This window comes from Lineus longissimus, chromosome 1 (genome assembly GCF_910592395.1).
Source record: "Lineus longissimus chromosome 1, tnLinLong1.2, whole genome shotgun sequence".
In the NCBI taxonomy this organism is placed as follows: Eukaryota; Metazoa; Nemertea; class Pilidiophora; order Heteronemertea; family Lineidae; genus Lineus; species Lineus longissimus.
In genome coordinates this window covers 29,374,032-29,401,393 of record NC_088308.1, presented here as the reverse complement: position 1 = coordinate 29,401,393, position 27,362 = coordinate 29,374,032, and the positions used below count along the sequence as shown (strand labels likewise).

The 27,362-nt window shown below is 41.8% G+C and overlaps 2 protein-coding genes across 3 annotated transcripts in view; one reads left to right on the top strand and one right to left on the bottom strand.

Annotated features, from left to right (window-relative positions):
• Positions 1-523: 523 nt before the first annotated feature.
• On the bottom strand, positions 524-13,803 carry LOC135496492 (probable splicing factor, arginine/serine-rich 6). Of its 2 annotated transcripts, XR_010448692.1 has the most exons (8): positions 13,627-13,803; positions 13,001-13,078; positions 12,645-12,755; positions 7,194-7,250; positions 6,812-6,859; positions 6,108-6,179; positions 1,142-2,757; positions 524-1,007 (listed from the first exon to the last, which is right to left on the bottom strand). XR_010448692.1 is itself a non-coding variant. In XM_064785855.1 (7 exons), exons 1-7 carry the CDS (start codon positions 13,755-13,757, stop codon positions 2,508-2,510), a joined length of 747 nt encoding a protein of 248 aa, XP_064641925.1. In that variant the 5' UTR covers positions 13,758-13,803; the 3' UTR covers positions 524-2,507. The 2 variants fall into 2 exon arrangements, 1 of the variants encoding a protein (XP_064641925.1); XM_064785855.1 differs by having other exon boundaries at positions 524-2,757.
• Positions 13,804-25,622: 11,819 nt separating this feature from the next.
• LOC135496483 (heparan sulfate glucosamine 3-O-sulfotransferase 6-like) overlaps positions 25,623-27,362 on the top strand; it is a 58,570-nt gene continuing 56,830 nt past the window's right edge. The window contains exon 1 of the mRNA XM_064785846.1: positions 25,623-27,008. Within this exon, the coding sequence (XP_064641916.1) occupies positions 26,383-27,008 (626 nt within the window). The 5' untranslated portion in view covers positions 25,623-26,382. The remainder of the gene's footprint in view (positions 27,009-27,362) is intronic.

The following is a 27,362-nucleotide window of genomic DNA, read 5'->3' as shown; positions in this document are numbered from 1 at the left end:
GGAGACGACGGCAGGAAACATCGTCGGCATCACCAGCACCGGTACATATCGCATCCTTGGGCAAGGCACTTAACCCAACTTGCTTCTCTCCACCCAGGAGTAAATAGGTAGCATGCGTGCCTGGGAGGTAAACCTGTGATAGAACAGCATCCTATCAAGGGGCAGGAAACCGGAATAAACTCCAGCCGGACGAGCCGTTCTCGGCTCGCGCTATCTTTCATTTGTAGAAAAAACGACTGCCTTTCTTTGCTTTTGAGGAAGAAATAACAGGCTTCCTTTCATTTCTCGCATTCTTTGCTTTGGAGGAAGATATGACCGGCTTTCTATCATTTATAGGAAGTGACGGCAGGTTTTCTTCTATTTATAGGAAGCAACGACTGCCTTTCTTTGCTTTGGAGGAAGAAACAACTGGTGAAAGCACTGAAGACTGGGTCAAGGGTAAAATTGCATTCTTCAGGCAAATTCGAGTCGGCTCTAGCCAGATCATGCAGTAAAAAACTGAGAAAACACATGATTACAGGTACATGCTTTCCATCTTATGTGCTTTAATTTCATTAAAAAAGACACGACACTGTTATTTGCCTAAATGTAAATAGAATATGAACAACAAGAGGTCCAAGTGCCTGGAACTCAGCTGAAGTCAATGTAAACAACATAGAAAGTACCTGGTAGGTCACTATCAACATCGAATTTATTAACAGGTTATTGAGATATCCGCATCATGTATACATTAAAGTCTCCTCGAAAAGATTTTTGCACTTATTTGTTTTGTTTGTTATATTCACATGTAGGTCAACTATGTATACCATTAAACCACAGGAGAAATGAAGTGAAGGAATGCCAGAGTGGAAAACGTCAGGCATTCCGATTCAGTGACAGAAAATGCCCTTACAGTTTCGTCACATTAATCCTCGAGCTAAATTTTAGCCGAATCGCGCTGAATTTTCTGTCAGCAGCAGCATATCATGGGCTGTTCTTTATGATGGCCAGATTTGAAGTGCCTAGGTCTTAGGCACCTATTCCATAGAGCTATACCCTATACTACACTATACGCGAACAATAGTTTCATGGTCATGCACCCTTTGTGAAGCCATTGTTCGCGTATAGTGTAGTATACCGTATACCTCTATGGAATAGGTGCCTTACGGTTACAAAATGCCCAATGTGTCCACAGATGAATGGATGGAAGGAGAGACACCACTCGAACAACTATTTGACTAGTAAGTATAGCTCCGCTGACTTCGTCAGCTGAGCTAAAAATATATAAAAAGATATAGATTAAAGTCAAACAAACTATTACTCTTAAATCAGAAATGATTTTTATGCTTTAGTTCATCAGCTAGCAAGACCACCAACTCAAAGTCTAACTTTTAAGATACATGAAGACTCAACTACGTGATTTTAAACGAATACAACTTCATTGCTAAGCCTGTCACTCTTGTTTATTACCATATTAGCCAAATGGAGCAATATCTTTGGCAAGAGGCATAAGGTGAGAATGTTAGGAACAAACCTTTATCGTGCAACCAGCCCCTGGCCACGTACTAGTAGATTTCAGTTAAAATTTAAAAACAGCTTTGCCCACGGTATAGTACACCCCTTACTGGTACTTGTAGATTTTACTCTGATTTTAAGGACAATTCAGCCTGGGGTACAGTTCACCTCCTTCTGGTGGATTGCACATTACCGGTAACAATAAAATACACAACATGTACCATGTACATTTACAATGTACAATGTACATTTACAAACAATATGTTTACATTATAACAAAAAAACAAAAACAAAAATAGTATGATCATTGTCACGAAATGGCATAAATGTTCTTTGACTGAATAGATAAAAATAGTATGATCATTATCTCTAAATGGCATAAATGTTCTTGGACTGAATAAATTAGAAAGAATAACTATAAAGGTATGGGGACTATTAACATCTCGTAAGTACACACAGATACATTTCCCCTTAGAAATACACTAAGAAACATTTACATAATATTTGTCAAAAAAAGTAAGTTGGAACAGGATATTGCAAGCGTAAGCTTTATCTGGATAAGGGTGCCTTCACATTATCAAATGATAAAAATTCAATGAAGAAATCTTTTCTTAATGACCAGTACACATTATAACATTAATATATGTAAATAAATAAATATTCAAAGCTGAAATTGTGATGATGTTGGTGATATGAATGAGACTGGCAAAGATTAAATCATTGTAGTGTCTGCTCGAGATTTCTGTGCATTACTGTGGGAATTACATATCCTATCAAGGTTTGATATCTTGCCATCCAGACAGTCTCGCAGTTCTCTGATCGGAACTGCAGAAAGCTTCATGGTGTAGTCTGGGGGTCATTAATCGCCACTGATGGCATCATAACGACATCGTGAGTTTAAGATTATACAGCAGTGTTGAATCAAATGTCAAGCTGGTATCTTCGGAAAGGTTGGTACAAACTGACTTTATTTCCACTTATACTCCAGTTGACCCACTTTGCATCTATCATCATTATGAATGGGATCGTGAACGAGATAGGGCTTTCTGCTCTGATTTTGAGCAAGATCTGCATCGTGACTTTTTCTTCTTCTTCAGATGAGATTTGTGATCTCTGCCATTGCGCTCCTTAGCTTGTGACTTTGATCGTGAACGATGATTGCGATCCTTAGAACGTGATTTTGATCTTGACTTTGAATGACTCTCACGAAACTTGGAATGAGACCGTGATCTTGAATGATGTTTATGATCCTTGGAGTGGCTCCTGGATTAAAAAAACAGAACATATATAAATCATTATCATAAGACAAAACTACAATGTATGTGTGCATACCACTTTTAAAAGTTGATATGGTTTATTTAGTTTATACAAATGAGGGTCATGTATCCCAGGCTGATGCAATCAAACCCAAAGCCTGCAATGGCATGGCAACCCTGTTATACCTGGGTTAGGGTTAGGGTTAGGGTTAACTCTGTTACTACATGTACGTTCAGTATCCTCTAGCTGTCCATCATATATACCAATGCGAGTAGCAAATGAAATGGCCAGGGCCATTGTGCTCACCTCATGTGGAGGAAAGATGGATAAAGAGCATGGTCTTGTGTCATGTAGTGTTAGGTTTGATGTAGGTCCAAGCAATTACAATTTCCCCAAAATGGCCAATTTACAGTACATTCGACCTCTGTGACCTTGAAAAGTAGGTCAAATCAAAGAAGACCCGGGTGACACATTGAATGGTTGTTAGAATTAGATGTACCTATGATATAAAATTGGTGCCAATCGGGCAAGTCATTACTAGGAATAATGGCATTTTGAAGAATTTAGGATTTGGCCCCCTCCCTGGAGGCCAAACGGCAAATCAGATCGCACCAAACTTCGGTACCTGAGATCACCTGACCAAGGGGTACATGTGTACTTAATTTGTGATCAATAGTCATTGCAGTTAAGAAACGTGCCATAGTTACGGCCCGACGGCGAATTTACGCCATTTGACCTCTGTGACTTGACAAGAAGGTCAAATTAAAAACCTGTGTGACATATACTGTATGGTGGTTAGATGTACCCATGATATCAAATTGGTGGCAATCGGGCAAGAAGTTAAGGAATAATCACATTTTTAAGGTTTTTGGATTTTGCCCCCTGGTGGTCAAGTGGTGAATCATATTGGACCAAACTTCGGTCCCTGAGATCACCTGACTAAGGGGTAAATGTGTACCAAATTTGGTATCAATAGTCATTGCAGTTTAGAAACGTGCCATCATTACATCCTAACGGCCAATTTACACCATTTGACCTCTGTGACCTTGAAAAGGAGGTCAAATCAAAAACCCGGAGGATATATGATGCACCTTTGCTAGAAGTACCTACCATATTTTTTTCAAAATTTCCCGACTACTATTAAGGGAGATATTGCATATTTTCACTTTTAACGTTTGGCCCCCTGGTGGCCAAACCATGAAACGAATCGGACCGAAACTTGGTCTCCCAGGTGTCATTACATAAGGGTACATGTGTACTAAGTTTCAACTCAATAGCTCTAACAGTTACGAAACGTGCCCTGCTAACGGACGACGGACGACGACGACGACGACGACGACGACGACGACGACGACGGACGACGGACGCCACGGTATGGGATAAGCTCACCTCTGCTAGAGGTGAGCTAAAAAGGAAGTTTCATCAGGGGTTACTGAGATTTCATCTAAAATAACTTGTTACATGATTGTGAGTGTGTGAATCCTGGTTGGTTTAACCTCTCGATGTATCATACTCCAGTCTCCTGACTTAACAGTTTGATAGCTTCAGTCGAACATTGTGACAACGATGTACCTCGAGGGACCTTAAGAATCAGTACGTTCATGAACAATCATCTATGTTGAACAAAGGCAATGCCAGCTAATCCATTGAATGAGCACAGAATTTAGGATATCCGAAATCGCCGCCTGGCAGCCATATTGGATATCACATCGAGCAAACAATTGATCGTGCATATTCCCCAGCACACCCCATCACGTCACAGAATAATGAAGCCATTTAACCTTTACATCACGAGTTGGTGATGTAAATAGCACGTTTGCTGGGGAAATTTAAAGGTTAAGGCATTTGGCTTTGAGATGAAATTTGTGCACTTTAAATTTTCGAGTTTGATTGTTCATGAAAATAGAACTCACACGAAAAATGTCAAGGTTTACAGTATTTGATGGTGATCAAGACGAAAATTGATAGAGGACCTTTCCTACCACAGCCCGTCATGTCAGAGAGAAGTGACTACCACAGCAGGTCATGTCAGAGAGAAGTGACTACCACAGCCCGTCATGTCAGAGAGAAGTGACTACCACAGCAGGTCATGTCAGAGAGAAGTGACTACCACAGCCCGTCATGTCAGAGAGAAGTGACTACCACAGCAGGTCATGTCAGAGAGAAGTGACTACCACAGCCCGTCATGTCAGAGAGAAGTGACTACCACAGCAGGTCATGTCAGAGAGAAGTGACTACCACAGCAGGTCATGTCAGAGAGAAGTGACTACCACAACCCGTCATGTCAGAGAGAAGTGACTACCACAGCCCGTCATGTCAGAGAGACGTGACTACCACAGCAGGTCATGTCAGAGAGACGTGACTACCACAACCCGTCATGTCAGAGAGACGTGACTACCACAACCCGTCATGTCAGAGAGAAGTGACTACCACAACCCGTCATGTCAGAGAGAAGTGACTACCACAGCCTGTCATGTCAGAGAGAAGTGACTACCGCAGCCTGTCATGTCAGAGAGAAGTGACTACCACAGCATGTCATGTCAGAGAGAAGTGACTACCGCAGCCCATCATGTCAGAGAGAAGTGACTACCACAACCCGTCATGTCAGAGAGAAGTGACTACCACAGCCTGTCATGTCAGAGAGAAGTGACTACCACAACCCGTCATGTCAGAGAGAAGTGACTACCACAGCCCGTCATGTCAGAGAGAAGTGACTACCACAACCCGTCATGTCAGAGAGAAGTGACTACCACAGCCTGTCATGTCAGAGAGAAGTGACTACCACAGCCCGTCATGTCAGAGAGAAGTGACTACCACAGCCCGTCATGTCAGAGAGAAGTGACTACCACAGCCTGTCATGTCAGAGAGAAGTGACTACCACAGCCTGTCATGTCAGAGAGAAGTGACTACCACAGCCTGTCATGTCAGAGAGAAGTGACTACCGCAGCCCATCATGTCAGAGAGAAGTGACTACCACAGCCCGTCATGTCAGAGAGAAGTGACTACCACAGCCCGTCATGTCAGAGAGAAGTGAAGCCCAACAAGTCTCTCCTTTAGCAGCTACAGTCCAGAATCGTAAATCTAAAATGGCTGCCTGGTAGCCAAATTGGAGATTTTCATTTTAAGTCTGCATCAAAAACCAGCTTTAAGATGACAAGGACGAATTGAGACAAATGACGACATTCGTCACCATGACAGGATGGTCCAAGTTAGATTGTGAATGCAGGTGAAGAAATAAGTATTGAAGATCATGCTAAAGGCACTTTGTAAATGATACTGGCAAATGAAATAAAGAATTACACCAACTTGTGATGTGGACATTTGTGCATTGTTACATCGTTAATGACTGACAGTACCTTGATCTTCTGCTTGACCGGTGCTTAGACGACTTGTCCCGCGACTTGCGAGTACGGTCTCGTGACCTGGACCTGAAGAATGACAATGTTAAGTCAACATTGTGCTCTCATGAAAACACCCTTATTCAACAACCAGGGAAGTATACAAAGCACAAATGAGTTTATATACGAACTCAAAAAAACTCTTTGATGTCAAACTTTTCAAGCAAACAGGTGAGTACTGTCATGATCAAATGGTTGAGCTGATGAGGCACATCTGTTTTCTGATTGCCAGTGGTGACATTCTAGACTGGGAACCAAACGACCGCAAATCAATAAAGTTTCATAGCCTTACCAGACATAGCTCAAAGCAGCAACTAATCTGCCTAATTTTGTGTTCGGAACTTGGGTGATTTTTAAACAAACTCCGTTTTGGTACAAAAGTATAGAAGCTCAACCTACTTTCCTCTAATTCATGCAAACAACATATCAGTGAGATTTTATGCACCGAAACATGTTTTCAGTGGCCATTTTGATTATTTGCAATATTGAAGTATCTCTGCAACTGCAATCTATTGAGAAAATATGCACGGACCAAAAACGAGCAAGAAAGAATGATAGCATCAGCTAGTTTCGCCACAGCAACAACTATCATGACTGCATTTGTTTGAATCTATCAGAAAGTTAAAGTCAATAATAGTAGTTCACCAGCATATGTCTCTCACCTTGAGCCAGAATTCCTCCTCTTGCGGCTTCTTTCGTAAGAGTGAGACCTGAAATATTACGTTGAGAACCTGTTAATGATCGTGCTGGAGAAAGCAAGTTTTCTGCAGACAATACACACATGACTCACTGTCCATTATGTGCAACTCACACATTTCTTCTTCTGTGTTGTCCTCCAGGGACGGAGAGGGTTGTGCTTTCTCCACATGGGTAAAGATGCTGCTTAGACGGTTGAGGGACGCCTGTGCCAAAGGCCTATATATCATGTGTCAAAGGCTTTTGAGTAACACTAACAGACGCACCAAAACGGGCTAAATAGCATAATTACGCACAATGATGGTAGATCGGCATGGGGGTATAAGGACATTTAATGGGTTTTCATACCTGCTTCTTGTTCTCCTACGCCTTCGACTTCCCCCAGCTCCTCCACGTGACCGATCCCTGAAAAACAAACCAGCTGAGAAACATCACCACCTCAATGTATGAGTGAGTGTAGGCGAGCGTGTCCAAGGCTGTAATGTGGCCAGACATCCCTCAACTATACAGATCAATGGAAATGAGTTGAATACAGAAAGAACCACTGGGCAAAAGTAAGAAATACTCACACCATCACTCTAAATCAAACTGAACTTCGTCACTTTTTAAAGCCATGAAAACCATGGCAAAGAACCTCAGGGTTCAATTGCTAAATTCAATAATGAATGATGAAGAGCAGTTTGAAGTTTGTGTCAAACTCTGTTTGAAAACAAATACAGACACAAAGCAACATATAACATATACATTTTATAGTAGTAATCCTGTAGAGAAAACTCCTGAAAAGGTCAATTCTTCATTTCATGGTTCAGCTCCTGTCTAAAGCTAACTGCAACCAGGTAAATTACTCAATTGATCAGTGAACACAGATCATTGGATTTAAGGCTTACATGTGACTGTTTTGGTAAGATTTAGCAATCAGACAGAACTAGGGGACAATTACATGTGATTAGATGCAGTTAGCTATAGATGCTCAAGACAAAATAAGCCGGCTTGTCTCCATGATGGTCTCACAAGCACAAATACTTAAGAAGCTTGGACAAAAACAAGTCGTATTTACCTTTCGCATTTGAGTAGTGTGTGACAAAGTAACATAACCCGAGGCTCAGCTAGCACACGGTAGCACAGAGTGACATTGATTCATGTCGGGGCCAATAGATGGTGCTCGCTCATTGGTAAACATGGCGATGGTGCTCGCTCATTAGATGGCGCTGGACTCAACGCAGGGTTTCAGTATCGTAGATTTAGTACAGGGTGGTAGTAGCAGAAGAACAGGTAGTTGGTGATGGTTGTAGTAGTGTGACACACCCACTAGTCTGGAAGTTTCTTGAGCAGGAGTGCTGGTAACCATGGTAACATGGTTTTAGTGAGCAGATGACGATCAAGTAGTGGGGTCACTGAGTACATTTGAGCTACCCTGAATAATAGGTGGTAATAAATACATCAATTTATTGAAAAAATAAATTTGTTTTCCATGGCTGAAATAACGAACAAGTTAATTATTTTCACCTGGCAAATCTAAAGCCAGTGCATCTTGTTATATAATCCAAGACATCAGCTGTAGAGACGACCAGTATCTTTACTTTTATATACCAAAGACAGGATCAACTAGACAACACATTCATTCGGTGATCAGTGCATCACTTTACACTATCAAGCAGATGACTTGTACCCAGCTCTTCTGATGCTCATGTAGACCATTTTAGTACCAAAATCTACCATAACAGGTCGCATACTAATTCTAAATAATTGTCTAATAATGGCCGTGTCATCCTCATTCTAATTCTCCAGCATGACTGTCAATAGCCAAGATACTGCAAATCTATTGGGCGCCATCTGGTGAACTTTGAATGTACATTTTGATCTATGTCCCTGTCGGTCAACAGTTAACTTTTCAATACAGAGATTAACAGCCATGGCGATCAAAGAGTTAACTGATAACATAATATAAATGGCCATCCTCATTTGAAATAAAGTCGTCATGTTTAATTGCACATGAATGAACACTCAAGTGTTCCATTTACTGAGTAAGACAGTGACAGCTAGAGCTTGAAATACAACGAGATACACTGGGTGATTTCAAAGTCAGTTTTAAGATGAGGTTTTAACACCAGATCTGACACTAAAACCATGGATTAAACCCAAGATTGAAATCATGCTTGGTGTTAGTTTAATACTTAGTATTAGTTTTCGTCCTGTTTCCAAGTAGGTTTTAGCATCACACCAGGTTTTACACTTACACTAAAGGCCTGAACTCACTGACGCGGCGGTGGACGTTGCGTTAAAACGCTGCAAATTGCGCCACAAAAGGTAACCATTGAAATCCATAGACGTGTTCCCACTTGGGTGTAGCGAAAAAATACCTTGTTTTTGACGCAGCGTGCCACGCGCTTGGGCAAAAGTATGTTGCAAAATTAGCAACCGAAGCATATAATCGCCGCAAATTATAACATCATCGTGGGGTCTCGTAACATAAATTGTAAGGTTGACAAAGGTTTAAATTGTGGTATTGAGATAGGCATTTGTCACTGCAGTGCCGGTACATGTGTGCAGTTAGGACTTGTCTCCCAAACCCATTGGCACCATGTCTTCAGACCTGATAGAGAGATTGATATTTCAAATCGAAAAACATCCTTCGATTTAAGAAAAATCCTTGTCAGAATATAAAGATGTTGACGAAAAGGAAGGTATCAGGAAAAAAATTTGCCTGCGCTTTCTTTTTCGTTTCGCGTACAGGTAGAACACCATGATTTTGGCAAAATCAGAATCCGAGTCAGACATTGTTGCAACACGCCTGTGCCAGCTGTTTGTTATGCAAAGTCCGCACCCTTGTCCGCACCCTTGTCCGCACCCTTTTACCGCCAGCCATTATGCGCTTCAGTGAGAACAGGTTACGAAATCTCGGTCGCAACGTTTTCCCGTCGTGTGAAATCGCAGCATTTTTCCAAGGCGTCAAAACGTGACAGTGAGTTCAGGCCTTAAGAGATGGTTTTGGTGTCCATCAAACATTTAAACTGATACCAAGATAAAACCTTGTCTTAACACTAGGAAACATGTGCTTCTTGGTGTAAAGATTAAAATATGTTTTAAAGCCCCAAAATGCAACAAATTCAATTCAAATTAATATTTCCATAGTAATCACCATATCTGACCAGAATACCACTGAAAAAAATATTTGAAATTGCAAAACTAGTCAGCTGATGCAAGCTGATAACCAACACCAACTTTGAAATCTGTTTGTGGTCAATGCTTGAGGCATTAGTGTGACTGGTGATACAAAATACATTGCTTGTGGTGAGAACATTACACCAAGCTGGGATTAAGACCGCACTCCTGGTGTTAGTGTGACACTTAGGCCCCAGGAAAAGAAAAAATCTAAGTGTTAAAACTAACACTTTACCAGATTTCAATTCCGATTTTTTAACATAAGTTTTCGTTTTAGTGTCAGTGTAAGTGTTAAGGGAAAACAAAGTATTGATTTTAATCTGATAACAGGATTAATAGCCACAGATTAGCACTAAGATTGTTCACTAAATCTCAATATTAAAACCAACTTTGAAATCACCCACTGGGTAAATAAGAGCAGTGAAAGCAACAAGTAAAGCTCAACAGCAAATTTATCATTTAGCAGCATAATATCTTGCGCTTGATAAGCTCAAACTAAACTTTCCTCACTTCTAGCTCTAGACCTTACAAGAAAGTCCCTATTTATCATATCCTTACTTCTAGTGGAATAAGACCCTTCAAGAAAGTCCCTATATCATAGTCGCTTACTTCTAGTGGAATAAGACCCTAAAAGAGAGTCTCTATCATACCCTTACTTCTAGTGGAATAAGACCCTTCAAGAAAGTCCCTATATCATAGTCGCTTACTTCTAGCTCTAGACCTTACAAGAAAGTCCCTATTTATCATATCCTTACTTCTAGTGGAATAAGACCCTTCAAGAAAGTCCCTATATCATAGTCGCTTACTTCTAGTGGAATAAGACCCTAAAAGAGAGTCTCTATCATACCCTTACTAGTTCTAGTGGAATAAGACCCTTCAAGAAAGTCCCTATATCATAGTCGCTTACTTCTAGTGGAATAAGACCCTAAAAGAGAGTCTCTATCATACCCTTACTTCTAGTGGAATAAGACCCTTCAAGAAAGTCCCTATATCATAGTCGCTTACTTCTAGTGGAATAAGACCCTAAAAGAGAGTCTCTATCATACCCTTACTTCTAGTGGAATAAGACCCTTCAAGAAAGTCCCTATATCATAGTCGCTTACTTCTAGTGGCACTAGACCCAACAAGAACGTCCCTATCATACCCTTACTTCTAGTCTAGCGGCACTAGACCCAACAAGAAAGTCCCTATCATACCCTTACTTCTAGTGGCACTAAACCCTACAAGAAAGTCCCTATCATATCCCTTGTTAGAGTAGCACAAGTCCCCACAAGAACCTTACTTCTAGCTCTAGACCTCCAAGAAAGTCCCTGTCATATTTTAACTGCTATTCTAGCACTAGGCCATACAAGAAACGCCTCATCTTATTCTAATTTCTCGCACTTGGCCCTACCAGAAAGTCTCCTAGCAAACAGATCATGCTGACAGAAAAAAAACACCTTCTCATCTCTGATTAAGTTTAGAACGGATGGGGCAGTCAGAGCATAAGTCGTCAATCAGGTTAAGGAGCTTTGCACTGCAACATCAGTAATACAATTATAAGACGAATGAGCTTAGGAATGGAATCTCACAGAAATTTTTCATTGAGGAAGAATGAAATGTTGAAACACCTAGAATCCACCCTGAAAAGTATCATAATCTATGCTGTTCTGATGTCTATTTTAAATAAAATGTCAACAGAAATGGCCCAATGTCAATATCTGATTACAAATTGATTCACATCGAACATACATGTAGGAACTGACAATAATTATGCAAATTGTTAAAGCCCAGAGCGATGAGATCTGTACACTGAGCCATAGCAATTCCATTATTCACCAAACTCAGCCGATAGGAATTCAACTGTGTAAAACAACATTTCAGTGTACATTGTTGGTCCTTGAAAACACAGCACGTGTAACCAAGAAATCAATACTATAGTTTGCAGCATTTGCATGTTTGCTGGTTCGTTCAACACTTTATCGATATCATGGACTTCATATCAAGCAAGTCGAGATCATTTTAAAGTTTACAATTGGCCAGCATCAGGCTTGGTTATATCTCACAAGCAAAGAGGATGGTAGGGCCTCCAGATCAGGGCTCTCAGCTCTGTCATGATAACAGATTTTAAACCTCCTGATGCCAAAATCCCCTCTTTGATGCTAAAGACCATTGTCTAGTATGAAGAGATGAAATCTTGTTAAAATAAGGCCTGTTAAGAAAAGCAGGGTGCCTATCAAATGATGTAATTGAGAGGCCTGACGCTACTTTGTGAAATACGTATCATAACAACAATGAAATGTATTGTAGTAGCTTAATGCTGGATTCAGACTCAGTACCAAGGCCTACTCATATGCTACAAAATTTGAAAACACCTATTCCAAGAAGCTAACCTGAATAAACCTTTGCTAAAAACACCTATTCCAAGAAGCTAACCTGAATAAACCTTTGCTAAAAACACCTATTCCAAGAAGCTAACCTGAATAAAAACACCTATTCCAAGAAGCTAACCTGAATAAACCTTTGCTAAAAACACAGAGGAATTTCAATTAAAACCAGTGATATCTTTAATGCTCTCCCACTGAGATAAGCGGACTTTTTTTACAGGTACTGCATTAGTTTAAACCAAGCAGATTTAGTTGAAAGTATCCAACGCACCTTCCATAATCATGGTTATTTGAAGTTCTCCTTCTTCCTCCAGGCCCAGCCTTTCTCCGTGGTTCGTATGGTCGAGCATGCTGCACCCTCACTCGCCTGCCGCAAACAATGCTGGAGAGAAAAACCACCATTCTGTGACTAGAGTTTTTATCCCAGTTTATGGGAAGAGTGAATCAATAACAAAAGGAACATTCTGATATGAGAGGTTAAGTGCCTCTTGTGAAATATTTCAGGAGCATGGGCACATTGCTAATGCTAATCACATACACCTGGCTTGGAAGAGATGTGGCATACCTACCTGCATGACATTATCATCAGTTCAGTTGACTAAAATCAAAGGCCCGAGCATATCTTACCGTCCATCCAACTGTTTGACTGCTCGCTCCGCATCGTCACACTTCCGAAACACAAGGAATGCAAATCCTGGTGGATTCCTGGAATCCAAGAGAGAATTTATAATAATTTATCGGCTAGCTTGGTTTTTGCCAACATTTTATTTTAAAATGTGGTGTTGGGTGTGACACAACCAATATTCGAAGTCGGTTTAGGCCTTCTGAGTGAGAGCATTTGATATGTTTGGGCTTTAGGGCCTAGGCCTACATTGAATGATTCACAGTCTTCTTCAAAAAAGTTTACTCAGTCAATGAGAGTCGGTTAGTCATCAAAATGTCGATACAGTTATAGGCCTGGTACTATTAGGGTCTCATCACTCTGCTCATTCAGTCATCAATATGTTGTCGAAACGACTGTTCTCTGACGATGAAATGGTTTTTGCTGTTCGTTAGATTAGAATCTCCAACTACACCATTCATGCCATGTCAGATGTAGAATGTACAGTTGTATGCAGCGTGTACACCCACGGCGTGCATGAGCATGCAACACTACGCCATTATCATGATGATTGCGTGTTATGATTATATGTATATTGACAAAACGACGAATCGAACCCACAATGCAATACAATTTACATACAATCGCTTACCTCGCAACCCACACATCAGAAAGTGGTCCGTAACGCTCAAATTCATTTTCTAACTCGAATTTTCCAACGTTATTGCCTAAATCACCGCAAAATACCCTGTAACCGTTGTAAGTTTTATCGAGCACAGCCATTTTCTCGCGAGTACACCATAATTTCGAAATACAAAGCTAGGGGGTTTCTTAATTTATGCAAGTTTCTCGCATCGCGATTTCTCAATCATGTGACCCATCCTATGCAGGTTCGCGGGAAAAGCGAATGAGCGCGCACGTGGACCTCGGCTCGGCGATTCCAGTATGATGTTGGAGTGCTGTGAGGCCGGTTTAATAGGTCATGTGTTCGATTCTTCAGATTTACTCCTCAATGGTGTCATGTAGAGTTTTGGACCGCATGGTGTATCAGATCGGAGGTACAGGGCATGTTGCTCAGTAGAATGATAACAAAATGTTATGTTTGCTGTTAATTGTTTCTGTAATTTCTGATTTTGATAAAGTGGTCACAAAAGACATGGCTGTTTCAGGGACATTTTGAGGGGTAGGGGCTTTGAAAACGTTTATACTGTGGAAAGGCGCCCCATAAAAATCTGTATAGGCCTACGTATGTGTATGTGTATGTGTATGTCTGTATGTTACAAGTGAAATTTAGCTCCTTTGAGAAGTCTTTGTAAGCAGGGTGTCCAGAAAGCTAAGACCCACGACCAAGCAAAACAATAACTATAGCCCTGAGTTTCTATTTATGTAATTATAAATAAAACTCTATACATATGTTACGAACCCCAGAATAAATCAAGTGGGCTGTTTATTAGTCAAACTTCATAATATTATCAATGCAGTGCCCTTGTAAGCGCGCAGCGCCTTTAGGTTGGGGGAAACCCCCTAAACACCCTGGTTGGGAATCTGCTGTTCCTTCCACCAATCTGCTGGGATCTGTCCCGTGCCGGCCGTGCAAGGTCGTTTCAATGAAAAAGACGCACGCCACTGCCGTACCAGTTTCTGAGAAAACTTGCCGTTTTAGGCAGATTTGCAATGATTGAAACAATACATCTACCTCATAATTCATGTACTCGAACGCCCGGAATAAGTATGTGCTGGAGTTTGAAAAGTTTGGGTGCGGGGTATGATAATGATGATAATGAAAATGTTTACATCTGTACATGGATGATTAGATAACAAGACAAGGAAGAAGAAAAAAAGAAAAAAAAATCGGCAGTTTCACCGGGGGTCGAACCCGTGACCAGCCGATCCACAGTCAAACACCTTCAGCGCTGAACCGTCAAGACTTTCATGTTGAAATGGAGATTTTATTCGCCTCTTATATGCGGTATGCAAACGAGCGCGCCACAATAGTGACAAGGTGCGCAGGTGGCAAAGTGATTAGCCGAAATAGTTCCAAGTAATCGTATATTTCGATAGTTGTACATATTTTTGTCAACATATCGTATGTATATACCTCAGTGATATAAAAGATTATCTTTGCAGTTGATTTAACGTTTGAATGACCTTTTTTAAAAGGTTTTTCAAAATCGAGGTCAGCAGGGTCAGACACAATCATTTATTATTTTGAAAGACTCCGGCAGGGTCAAAAGAAACAGTTGTTGGCGCCGATGATGTCAGCAATATGGCGAATTTCCGCCCCACCCGTGAGATTTGCTCTCGTCACGTCATGAGCACATTGGACTGTTAGTGAACCATGCTCACTATGTACCGGCTACCGCTCTCTCCATCATCAACGACGATATATGTCGGTGCCGGCCGTGCGAGGTCGTTTCAATGAAAAAGACGCACGCCACTGCCGTACCCGTACCTGAGAAAACTTGCCGTTTTAGGCAGATTTGCGATGATTGAAACAATACATCTACCTCATAGTTCATGTACTCGAACGCCCGGAATCAGTATGTGGTGGAGTTTGAAAAGTTTGGGTGCGGGGTATGATAATGATGATAATGAAAATGTTTACATCTGTACATGGATGATTAGATAACAAGACAAGGAAGAAGAAAAAAAGAAAAAAAAATCGGCAGATTCACCGGGGGTCGAACCCGTGACCAGCCGATCCACAGTCAAACACCTTCAGCGCTGAACCGTCAAGACTTTCATGTTGAAATGGAGATTTTATTCGCCACTTATATGCGGTATGCAAACGAGCGCGCCACAATAGTGACAAGGTCGCGCAGGTGGCAAAGTGATTAGCCGAAATAGTTCCAAGTAATCGTATATTTCGATAGTTGTACATATTTTTGTCAACATATCGTATGTATATACCTCAGTGATATAAAAGATTATCTTTGCAGTTGATTTAACGTTTGAATGACCATTTTTAAAAAGTTTTTCAAAATCGAGGTCAGCAGGGTCAGACACAATCATTTATTGTTTTGAAAGACTCCGGCAGGGTCAAAAGAAACAGTTGTTGGCGCCGATGATGTCAGCAATATGGCGAATTTCCGCCCCACCCGTGAGATTTGCTCTCGTCACGTCATGAGCACATTGAACTGCTAGTGAACCGTGCTCACTATGTACTGGCTACCGCTCTCTCCATCATCAGCGACGATATATGTCGGTGCCGGCCGTGCGAGGTCGTTTCAATGAAAAAGACGCACGCCACTGCCGTACCCGTACCTGAGAAAACTTGCCGTTTTAGGCAGATTTGCGATGATTGAAACAATACATCTACCTCATAATTCATGTACTCGAACGCCCGGAATCAGTATGTGCTGGAGTTTGAAAAGTTTGGGTGCGGGGTATGATAATGATGATAATGAAAATGTTTACATCTGTACATGGATGATTAGATAACAAGACAAGGAAGAAGAAAAAAATCAAAAAAAATCGGCAGATTCACCGGGGGTCGAACCCGTGACCAGCCGATCCACAGTCAAACACCTTCAGCGCTGAACCGTCAAGACTTTCATGTTGAAATGGAGATTTTATTCGCCTCTTATATGCGGTATGCAAACGAGCGCGCCACAATAGTGACAAGGTCGCGCAGGTGGCAAAGTGATTAGCCGAAATAGTTCCAAGTAATCGTATATTTCGATAGTTGTACATATTTTTGTCAACATATCGTATGTATATACCTCAGTGATATAAAAGATTATCTTTGCAGTTGATTTAACGTTTGAATGACCTTTTTTAAAAGGTTTTTCAAAATCGACGTCAGCAGGGTCAGACACAATCATTTATTGTTTTGAAAGACTCCGGCAGGGTCAAAAGAAACAGTTGTTGGCGCCGATGATGTCAGCAATATGGCGAATTTCCGCCCCACCCGTGAGATTTGCTCTCGTCACGTCATGAGCACATTGGACTGTTAGTGAACCATGCTCACTATGTACCGGCTACCGCTCTCTCCATCATCAACAACGATATATGTCGGTGCCGGCCGTGCGAGGTCGTTTCAATGAAAAAGACGCACGCCACTGCCGTACCCGTACCTGAGAAAACTTGCCGTTTTAGGCAGATTTGCGATGATTGAAACAATACATCTACCTCATAGTTCATGTACTCGAACGCCCGGAATCAGTATGTGCTGGAGTTTGAAAAGTTTGGGTGCAGGGTATGATAATGATGATAATGAAAATGTTTACATCTGTACATGGATGATTAGATAACAAGACAAGGAAGAAGAAAAAAAGAAAAAAAATCGGCAGATTCACCGGGGGTCGAACCCGTGACCAGCCGATCCACAGTCAAACACCTTCAGCGCTGATCCGTCAAGATTTTTATGTTGAAATGGAGATTTTATTCGCCTCATAAATGCGGTATGCAAACGAGCGCGCCACAATAGTGACAAGGTCGCGCAGGTGGCAAAGTGATTAGCCGAAATAGTTCCAAGTAATCGTATATTTCGATAGTTGTGCATATTTTTGTCAACATATCGTATGTATATACCTCAGTGATATAAAAGATTATCTTTGCAGTTGATTTAACGTTTGAATGACCATTTTTAAAAAGTTTTTCAAAATCGAGGTCAGCAGGGTCAGACACAATCATTTATTGTTTTGAAAGACTCCGGCAGGGTCAAAAGAAACAGTTGTTGGCGCCGATGATGTCAGCAATATGGCGAATTTCCGCCCCACCCGTGAGATTTGCTCTCGTCACGTCATGAGCACATTGAACTGCTAGTGAACCGTGCTCACTATGTACCGGCTACCGCTCTCTCCATCATCAACGACGATATATGTCGGTGCCGGCCGTGCGAGGTCGTTTCAATGAAAAAGACGCACGCCACTGCCGTACCCGTACCTGAGAAAACTTGCCGTTTTAGGCAGATTTGCGATGATTGAAACAATACATCTACCTCATAGTTCATGTACTCGAACGCCCGGAATCAGTATGTGGTGGAGTTTGAAAAGTTTGGGTGCGGGGTATGATAATGATGATAATGAAAATGTTTACATCTGTACATGGATGATTAGATAACAAGACAAGGAAGAAGAAAAAAATCAAAAAAAATCGGAAGATTCACCGGGGGTCGAACCCGTGACCAGCCGATCCACAGTCAAACACCTTCAGCGCTGAACCGTCAAGACTTTCATGTTGAAATGGAGATTTTATTCGCCTCTTATAATGCGGTATGCAAACGAGCGCGCCACAATAGTGACAAGGTCGCGCAGGTGGCAAAGTGATTAGCCGAAATAGTTCCAAGTAATCGTATATTTCGATAGTTGTACATATTTTTGTCAACATATCGTATGTATATACCTCAGTGATATAAAAGATTATCTTTGCAGTTGATTTAACGTTTGAATGACCTTTTTTAAAAAGTTTTTCAAAATCGAGGTAAGCAGGGTCAGACACAATCATTTATTGTTTTGAAAGACTCTGGCAGGGTCAAAAGAAACAGTTGTTGGCGCCGATGATGTCAGCAATATGGCGAATTTCCGCCCCACCCGTGAGATTTGCTCTCGTCACGTCATGAGCACATTGAACTGCTAGTGAACCGTGCTCACTATGTACCGGCTACCGCTCTCTCCATCATCAGCGACGATATATGTCGGTGCCGGCCGTGCGAGGTCGTTTCAATGAAAAAGACGCACGCCACTGCCGTACCCGTACCTGAGAAAACTTGCCGTTTTAGGCAGATTTGCGATGATTGAAACAATACATCTACCTCATAGTTCATGTACTCGAACGCCCGGAATCAGTATGTGGTGGAGTTTGAAAAGTTTGGGTGCGGGGTATGATAATGATGATAATGAAAATGTTTACATCTGTACATGGATGATTAGATAACAAGACAAGGAAGAAGAAAAAAATCAAAAAAAATCGGCAGATTCACCGGGGGTCGAACCCGTGACCAGCCGATCCACAGTCAAACACCTTCAGCGCTGAACCGTCAAGACTTTCATGTTGAAATGGAGATTTTATTCGCCTCTTATATGCGGTATGCAAACGAGCGCGCCACAATAGTGACAAGGTCGCGCAGGTGGCAAAGTGATTAGCCGAAATAGTTCCAAGTAATCGTATATTTCGATAGTTGTACATATTTTTGTCAACATATCGTATGTATATACCTCAGTGATATAAAAGATTATCTTTGCAGTTGATTTAACGTTTAAATGACCTTTTTTAAAAAGTTTTTCAAAATCGAGGTCAGCAGGGTCAGACACAATCATTTATTGTTTTGAAAGACTCCGGCAGGGTCAAAAGAAACAGTTGTTGGCGCCGATGATGTCAGCAATATGGCGAATTTCCGCCCCACCCGTGAGATTTGCTCTCGTCACGTCATGAGCACATTGAACTGCTAGTGAACCGTGCTCACTATGTACTGGCTACCGCTCTCTCCATCATCAGCGACGATATATGTCGGTGCCGGCCGTGCGAGGTCGTTTCAATGAAAAAGACGCACGCCACTGCCGTACCCGTACCTGAGAAAACTTGCCGTTTTAGGCAGATTTGCGATGATTGAAACAATACATCTACCTCATAGTTCATGTACTCGAACGCCCGGAATCAGTATGTGCTGGAGTTTGAAAAGTTTGGGTGCGGGGTATGATAATGATGATAATGAAAATGTTTACATCTGTACATGGATGATTAGATAACAAGACAAGGAAGAAGAAAAAAATCAAAAAAAATCGGCAGATTCACCGGGGGTCGAACCCGTGACCAGCCGATCCACAGTCAAACACCTTCAGCGCTGAACCGTCAAGACTTTCATGTTGAAATTGAGATTTTATTCGCCTCTTATATGCGGTATGCAAACGAGCGCGCCACAATAGTGACAAGGTCGCGCAGGTGGCAAAGTGATTAGCCGAAATAGTTCCAAGTAATCGTATATTTCGATAGTTGTACATATTTTTGTCAACATATCGTATGTATATACCTCAGTGATATAAAACATTATCTTTGCAGTTGATTTAACGTTTGAATGACCTTTTTTAAAAGGTTTTTCAAAATCGAGGTCAGCAGGGTCAGACACAATCATTTATTGTTTTGAAAGACTCCGGCAGGGTCAAAAGAAACAGTTGTTGGCGCCGATGATGTCAGCAATATGGCGAATTTCCGCCCCACCCGTGAGATTTGCTCTCGTCACGTCATGAGCACATTGGACTGTTAGTGAACCATGCTCACTATGTACCGGCTACCGCTCTCTCCATCATCAACGACGATATATGTCGGTGCCGGCCGTGCGAGGTCGTTTCAATGAAAAAGACGCACGCCACTGCCGTACCCGTACCTGAGAAAACTTGCCGTTTTAGGCAGATTTGCGATGATTGAAACAATACATCTACCTCATAGTTCATGTACTCGAACGCCCGGAATCAGTATGTGCTGGAGTTTGAAAAGTTTGGGTGCAGGGTATGATAATGATGATAATGAAAATGTTTACATCTGTACATGGATGATTAGATAACAAGACAAGGAAGAAGAAAAAAAGAAAAAAAATCGGCAGATTCACCGGGGGTCGAACCCGTGACCAGCCGATCCACAGTCAAACACCTTCAGCGCTGAACCGTCAAGACTTTCATGTTGAAATGGAGATTTTATTCGCCTCTTATATGCGGTATGCAAACGAGCGCGCCACAATAGTGACAAGGTCGCGCAGGTGGCAAAGTGATTAGCCGAAATAGTTCCAAGTAATCGTATATTTCGATAGTTGTACATATTTTTGTCAACATATCGTATGTATATACCTCAGTGATATAAAAGATTATCTTTGCAGTTGATTTAACGTTTGAATGACCTTTTTTAAAAGGTTTTTCAAAATCGACGTCAGCAGGGTCAGACACAATCATTTATTGTTTTGAAAGACTCCGGCAGGGTCAAAAGAAACAGTTGTTGGCGCCGATGATGTCAGCAATATGGCGAATTTCCGCCCCACCCGTGAGATTTGCTCTCGTCACGTCATGAGCACATTGGACTGTTAGTGAACCATGCTCACTATGTACTGGCTACCGCTCTCTCCATCATCAGCGACGATATATGTCGGTGCCGGCCGTGCGAGGTCGTTTCAATGAAAAAGACGCACGCCACTGCCGTACCCGTACCTGAGAAAACTTGCCGTTTTAGGCAGATTTGCGATGATTGAAACAATACATCTACCTCATAATTCATGTACTCGAACGCCCGGAATCAGTATGTGGTGGAGTTTGAAAAGTTTGGGTGCAGGGTATGATAATGATGATAATGAAAATGTTTACATCTGTACATGGATGATTAGATAACAAGACAAGGAAGAAGAAAAAAAGAAAAAAAATCGGCAGATTCACCGGGGGTCGAACCCGTGACCAGCCGATCCACAGTCAAACACCTTCAGCGCTGAACCGTCAAGACTTTCATGTTGAAATGGAGATTTTATTCGCCTCTTATATGCGGTATGCAAACGAGCGCGCCACAATAGTGACAAGGTCGCGCAGGTGGCAAAGTGATTAGCCGAAATAGTTCCAAGTAATCGTATATTTCGATAGTTGTACATATTTTTGTCAACATATCGTATGTATATACCTCAGTGATATAAAAGATTATCTTTGCAGTTGATTTAACGTTTGAATGACCTTTTTTAAAAAGTTTTTCAAAATCGAGGTCAGCAGGGTCAGACACAATCATTTATTGTTTTGAAAGACTCCGGCAGGGTCAAAAGAAACAGTTGTTGGCGCCGATGATGTCAGCAATATGGCGAATTTCCGCCCCACCCGTGAGATTTGCTCTCGTCACGTCATGAGCACATTGAACTGCTAGTGAACCGTGCTCACTATGTACTGGCTACCGCTCTCTCCATCATCAGCGACGATATATGTCGGTGCCGGCCGTGCGAGGTCGTTTCAATGAAAAAGACGCACGCCACTGCCGTACCCGTACCTGAGAAAACTTGCCGTTTTAGGCAGATTTGCGATGATTGAAACAATACATCTACCTCATAGTTCATGTACTCGAACGCCCGGAATCAGTATGTGCTGGAGTTTGAAAAGTTTGGGTGCGGGGTATGATAATGATGATAATGAAAATGTTTACATCTGTACATGGATGATTAGATAACAAGACAAGGAAGAAGAAAAAAATCAAAAAAAATCGGCAGATTCACCGGGGGTCGAACCCGTGACCAGCCGATCCACAGTCAAACACCTTCAGCGCTGAACCGTCAAGACTTTCATGTTGAAATTGAGATTTTATTCGCCTCTTATATGCGGTATGCAAACGAGCGCGCCACAATAGTGACAAGGTCGCGCAGGTGGCAAAGTGATTAGCCGAAATAGTTCCAAGTAATCGTATATTTCGATAGTTGTACATATTTTTGTCAACATATCGTATGTATATACCTCAGTGATATAAAATATTATCTTTGCAGTTGATTTAACGTTTGAATGACCTTTTTTAAAAGGTTTTTCAAAATCGAGGTCAGCAGGGTCAGACACAATCATTTATTGTTTTGAAAGACTCCGGCAGGGTCAAAAGAAACAGTTGTTGGCGCCGATGATGTCAGCAATATGGCGAATTTCCGCCCCACCCGTGAGATTTGCTCTCGTCACGTCATGAGCACATTGGACTGTTAGTGAACCATGCTCACTATGTACCGGCTACCGCTCTCTCCATCATCAACGCCGACCGTGCGAGGTCGTTTCAATGAAAAAGACGCACGCCACTGCCGTACCCGTACCTGAGAAAACTTGCCGTTTAAGGCAGATTTGCGATGATTGAAACAATACATCTACTTCATGGTTCATGTGCTCGAACGCCCGGAATCAGTATGTGCTGGAGTTTGAAAAGTTTGGGTGCGGGGTATGATAATGATGATAATGAAAATTACTACATCTGTACATGGATGATTAGATAACAAGACAAGGAAGAAGAAAAAAATCAAAAAAAATCGGCAGATTCACAGGGGGTCGAACCCGTGACCAGCCGATCCACAGTCAAACACCTTCAGCGCTTATCCGTCAAGACTTTCATGTTGAAATGGAGATTTTATCCGCCTCTTATATGCGGTATGCAAACGAGCGCGCCACAATAGTGACAAGGTCGCGCAGGTGGCAAAGTGATTAGCCGAAATAGTTCCAAGTAATCGTATATTTCGATAGTTGTACATATTTTTGTCAACATATCGTATGTATATACCTCAGTGATATAAAAGATTATCTTTGCAGTTGATTTAACGTTTGAATGACCTTTTTTTAAAAGTTTTTCAAAATCGAGGTCAGCAGGGTCAGACACAATCATTTATTGTTTTGAAAGACTCCGGCAGGGTCAAAAGAAACAGATGTTGGCGCCGATGATGTCAGTAATATGGCGAATTTCCGCCCCACCCGTGAGATTTGCTCTCGTCACGTCATGAGCACATTGAACTGCTAGTGAACCGTGCTCACTATGTACCGGCTATCGCTCTCTCCATCATCAACGACGATATATGTCGGTGCCGGCCGTGCGAGGTCGTTTCAATGAAAAAGACGCACGCCACTGCCGTACCCGTACCTGAGAAAACTTGCCGTTTTAGGCAGATTTGCGATGATTGAAACAATACATCTACCTCATAGTTCATGTACTCGAACGCCTGGAATCAGTATGTGCTGGAGTTTGAAAAGTTTGGGTGCGGGGTATGATAATGATGATAATGAAAATGTTTACATCTATACATGGATGATTAGATAACAAGACAAGGAAGAAGAAAAAAAGAAAAAAAAATCGGCAGATTCACCGGGGGTCGAACCCGTGACCAGCCGATCCACACTCAAACACCTTCAGCGCTGAACTGTCAAGACTTTCATGTTGAAATGGAGATTTTATTCGCCTCTTATATGCGGTATGCAAACGAGCGCGCTACAATAGTGACAAGGTCGCGCAGGTGGCAAAGTGATTAGCCGAAATAGTTCCAAGTAATCGTATATTTCGATAGTTGTACATATATTTGTCAACATATCGTATGTATATACCTCAGTGATATAAAAGATTATCTTTGCAGTTGATTTAACGTTTGAATGACCTTTTTTAAAAAGTTTTTCAAAATCGAGGTCAGCAGGGTCAGACACAATCATTACTCCGGCAGGGTCGAAAGAAACAGTTGTTGGCGCCGATGATGTCAGCAATATGGCGAATTTCCGCCCCACCCGTGAGATTTGCTCTCGTCACGTCATGAGCACATTGAACTGCTATTGTCGCCAACGCAAAATAATACAATATTTTGGTACCTGCTAAAAAACTACCTCTATATAAACTAATCCACAAACAAATTGGCTTTCATTTAATCCTGTAATGACAAGTTTTTGTTGCACATATTTCATCATAATCATGAAGCAAGTGGTAAATATCGTCCTTGATACTACATGTAGTTTTGATGTAATCTATTGTTTATTGTTAATTGTCATTAACTAACCAACCAGCTTTATTTTTAGTGCCATCAGGCGGGGATACTGCGATCGACCGTAGGGGCGCGCATTGCGCTCTGCGGGAGCGAACCTGGAAACAAAGTCGGCCTCAGATGATGGTAATCTTAGTTCCATTCATTTAGTATGGGTGGCGGTTGAGTTAGCTCAGGGTCTTTGTAAATTATTCACACACTTCTTAATTGACAAAATCACTTCGATCAAAGACAACCTTTTAAGTTGTGTTGCAAAATAGGGCAATATCTGGATAAGAGCTCCACCACTGATTGTATCACCGAGAGCTGTTCCTTCAGTTAGCTACGGACAGGTGGCATCCCAAACAGACTTACCTGAAATGTCATTCGGACGATCAGACGACCGTCCGTATTTTCTTCGACTTACGCACAATAGTGAGTGAGCTTTAGGAACTCTCGAGTATAGAGAACAGTTGCGAAACACTTTACGTTCGTTATCCATTCTATCATTAAAAGAGGGTGGGGATCTCCGTGATGTACATCGGCTGGGACTCGGATTATTCCGCTGAGAGATGGTACTGCGCTGGCGTTGGATCCGCTGCTCCAACTACCAAAGGAACAAGCAAGCTGTCTCGTCATCTCCATTGTAAACGGTGCGACTCTCTCTTCAATAATATTAAGGCAGGTATATACGACAAGCCACTCGCCGAGCAGGCATCTTCTTTTGCCCTGTTTAGAGAGCCACTGAAAATCAACCCAGTTTGCCCTGTTTGGTGAGCCGGAGACTTTGCAACACATCAGTGACATCATATTTGAATTGATATGCGCATAATTAACAATAGCCTTTTTTTCGCTCTCAATTCACTTTCTTTTACTAAGCTCGTGTTCTTGTCAGTATATACACGAGTATGTGATTATTAAACTGATAAGCGTAATAAATGCATTGGGTCCATTGCTGAGGTCCTTCGCTATAACTCCAGTAGTTGTTGTTTACCGCTTTTCCATTGAATGATAATGAGCTCTTCGACAAGTATAAATATTAATGAGTTCGGTTATCCATTCATGGAAACAAATTCGCTGTTTAGACGCCGGGCTTGCCAAATAGCCACCTCCCCGTTCATTCGATGTTTCCCTCACCGCCGTATCCTTCAGTACAATCATTCATGGACAGGCAGCGCCACTATCGTTTGACCGCAGACCGACAGGAACTGGAATTTGCTGGTCAAAGAAATTCGTACAGTCATAGAATAGAAATAAAACATTCTTTCGTCGATGTGGTGTTTTGATCATCGTCAATTCCAACAGGAAACATACTAGCTCGTTTACAGCTCTTAACATTAATTTGAGAGACACACTTTCAAACCAGTTTGATCGATATGTAGTGACTTGCTAAGGCATTAGTGAGCAGACCACGACTAGCAGTAGAAAAGGAACCTGGACTGTTCGCGCTGGGATGAGAAGGAGGGCTATACAGAAGTGGCACAGCAACGCGTCTTCAAAATCGGATTAGTCATATTTCTTGCCTGTCGTGGCTGTGGCATTATGGAATTCGAGGACAGTGGACTACTGTTGGGGTCTTCCAACTGGAGTAAGACAATGTAAGACCTGTACTCAAGATACATTGAACTCTCCTCTCCAAAATAATACAAGGTCCAATCGACGCTGATGGAAGCGTTAGTTGTGGAGTTTCCATTCATACGAGTAATGCTCCTCCTCCACGCACGGCGTCCAATCAGGAAGCACGCCACTCCACGTGACACCAACTAGTGGGTAATCCCAAACCATTTCGATATGTGAATGTCAGTTCAAAACTTTCAGGTGCAAGGATAAGATGTATCGTTCTTGCAAAGGACAGTATTATTAGTGCGTTATCAGTTTGGACTAAAAGCAAGGATTCTCACCTCTCGTCACCATTGAACTAAATTTGTGGAATAAGTTCACATCAGCAACATGTTACAGAATGGAGCTTGATATATCCGGCTAGCATGGGGCATGGATGTGAGAAGATGGTTTAGAATTAGAAGAAAGTTGTTCGCATTCAGTGTCATGTTGGGAATAGTTTTCTTTAGTGTTTACACGCTCAGCTTTACGTGCTGTGCCGTTATCAAGCCCGGGATGCGCGCTCAAGGCTCCAGTATCATCATCTATGACGGCGACCCTGACGAGTCCACCGCGAGAGACCTGCGGTACGCCAGGGGACGATTCTTACAAAAAACACTACTACAAGACTCAAATGGAGAATACATATTCAGTGGAGATTCAAACAAGAGAGGGAAAGGTGATATCAAACTCAGGCTTTATATGGTGAAGAGTAAAAAACCCAAGGATACTGTCCAACAACAACATGATTTTGTGGATACTGATTTAAATAAAAATGATGATTATTCTTTACCCCCTCCTCGGACAATACCAAAGGTTGGTCCTGTTGCTGGGACTCGAGCATCGTACGGGTCTGTAAAGGAGACGAGGAAGTTACCGCAGGCCATCATAATTGGCGTCAAAAAGGGAGGTACCAGAGCCCTATTGCAATTTTTACGTTTACACCCGGAAATCCGAGCCGCTGGAAAGGAGGTGCACTTCTTTGATCGCTACTATCACCTTGGATTAGAATGGTATAGGTAAGTGTCACGCTTTGTTGCCGTATCCCCTCTTCCATATATCTTATTCTCTTGTTCACCTTTGTTTAATGCACTTGGGGTCGCATGCCTAATTTACCATGTGATTAGCCCCATTCACTCTTACCCCTTTAAGAAAAGCTCCATTTAAAATACTTGTTTTATACTTCATCGCTTCATTTAAGATTTGTTTCAACTGCTGGGATATTAGAGCTAGCGTTCCAAAACTTATTCCACTTATTAAGGCCCTAAACATGTAATTTCAACTAAAATTGGCAAAAGTGCTTTCTATACTCTGCCAGTCAAGTGCTTTATTGGAAAATTAAAAACAACAACTGCTCTCTTTGAAATCCCGGT

What these genes read in the sequence shown, in the direction of transcription:
- LOC135496492 (XM_064785855.1), bottom strand. Translation starts at nt 13,757, where the DNA reads ATGGCTGTGCTCGATAAAACTTACAACGGTTACAGGGTATTTTGCGGT. An exon ending in TCTGATGTGTGGGTTGCGAG is followed by an intron (nt 13,079 to 13,626) that starts GTAAGCGATTGT and finishes CTTGGATTCCAG; the next exon opens with GAATCCACCAGGATTTGCAT. An exon ending in AGGAGGAATTCTGGCTCAAG is followed by an intron (nt 6,180 to 6,811) that starts GTGAGAGACATA and finishes GTCATTCTTCAG; the next exon opens with GTCCAGGTCACGAGACCGTA.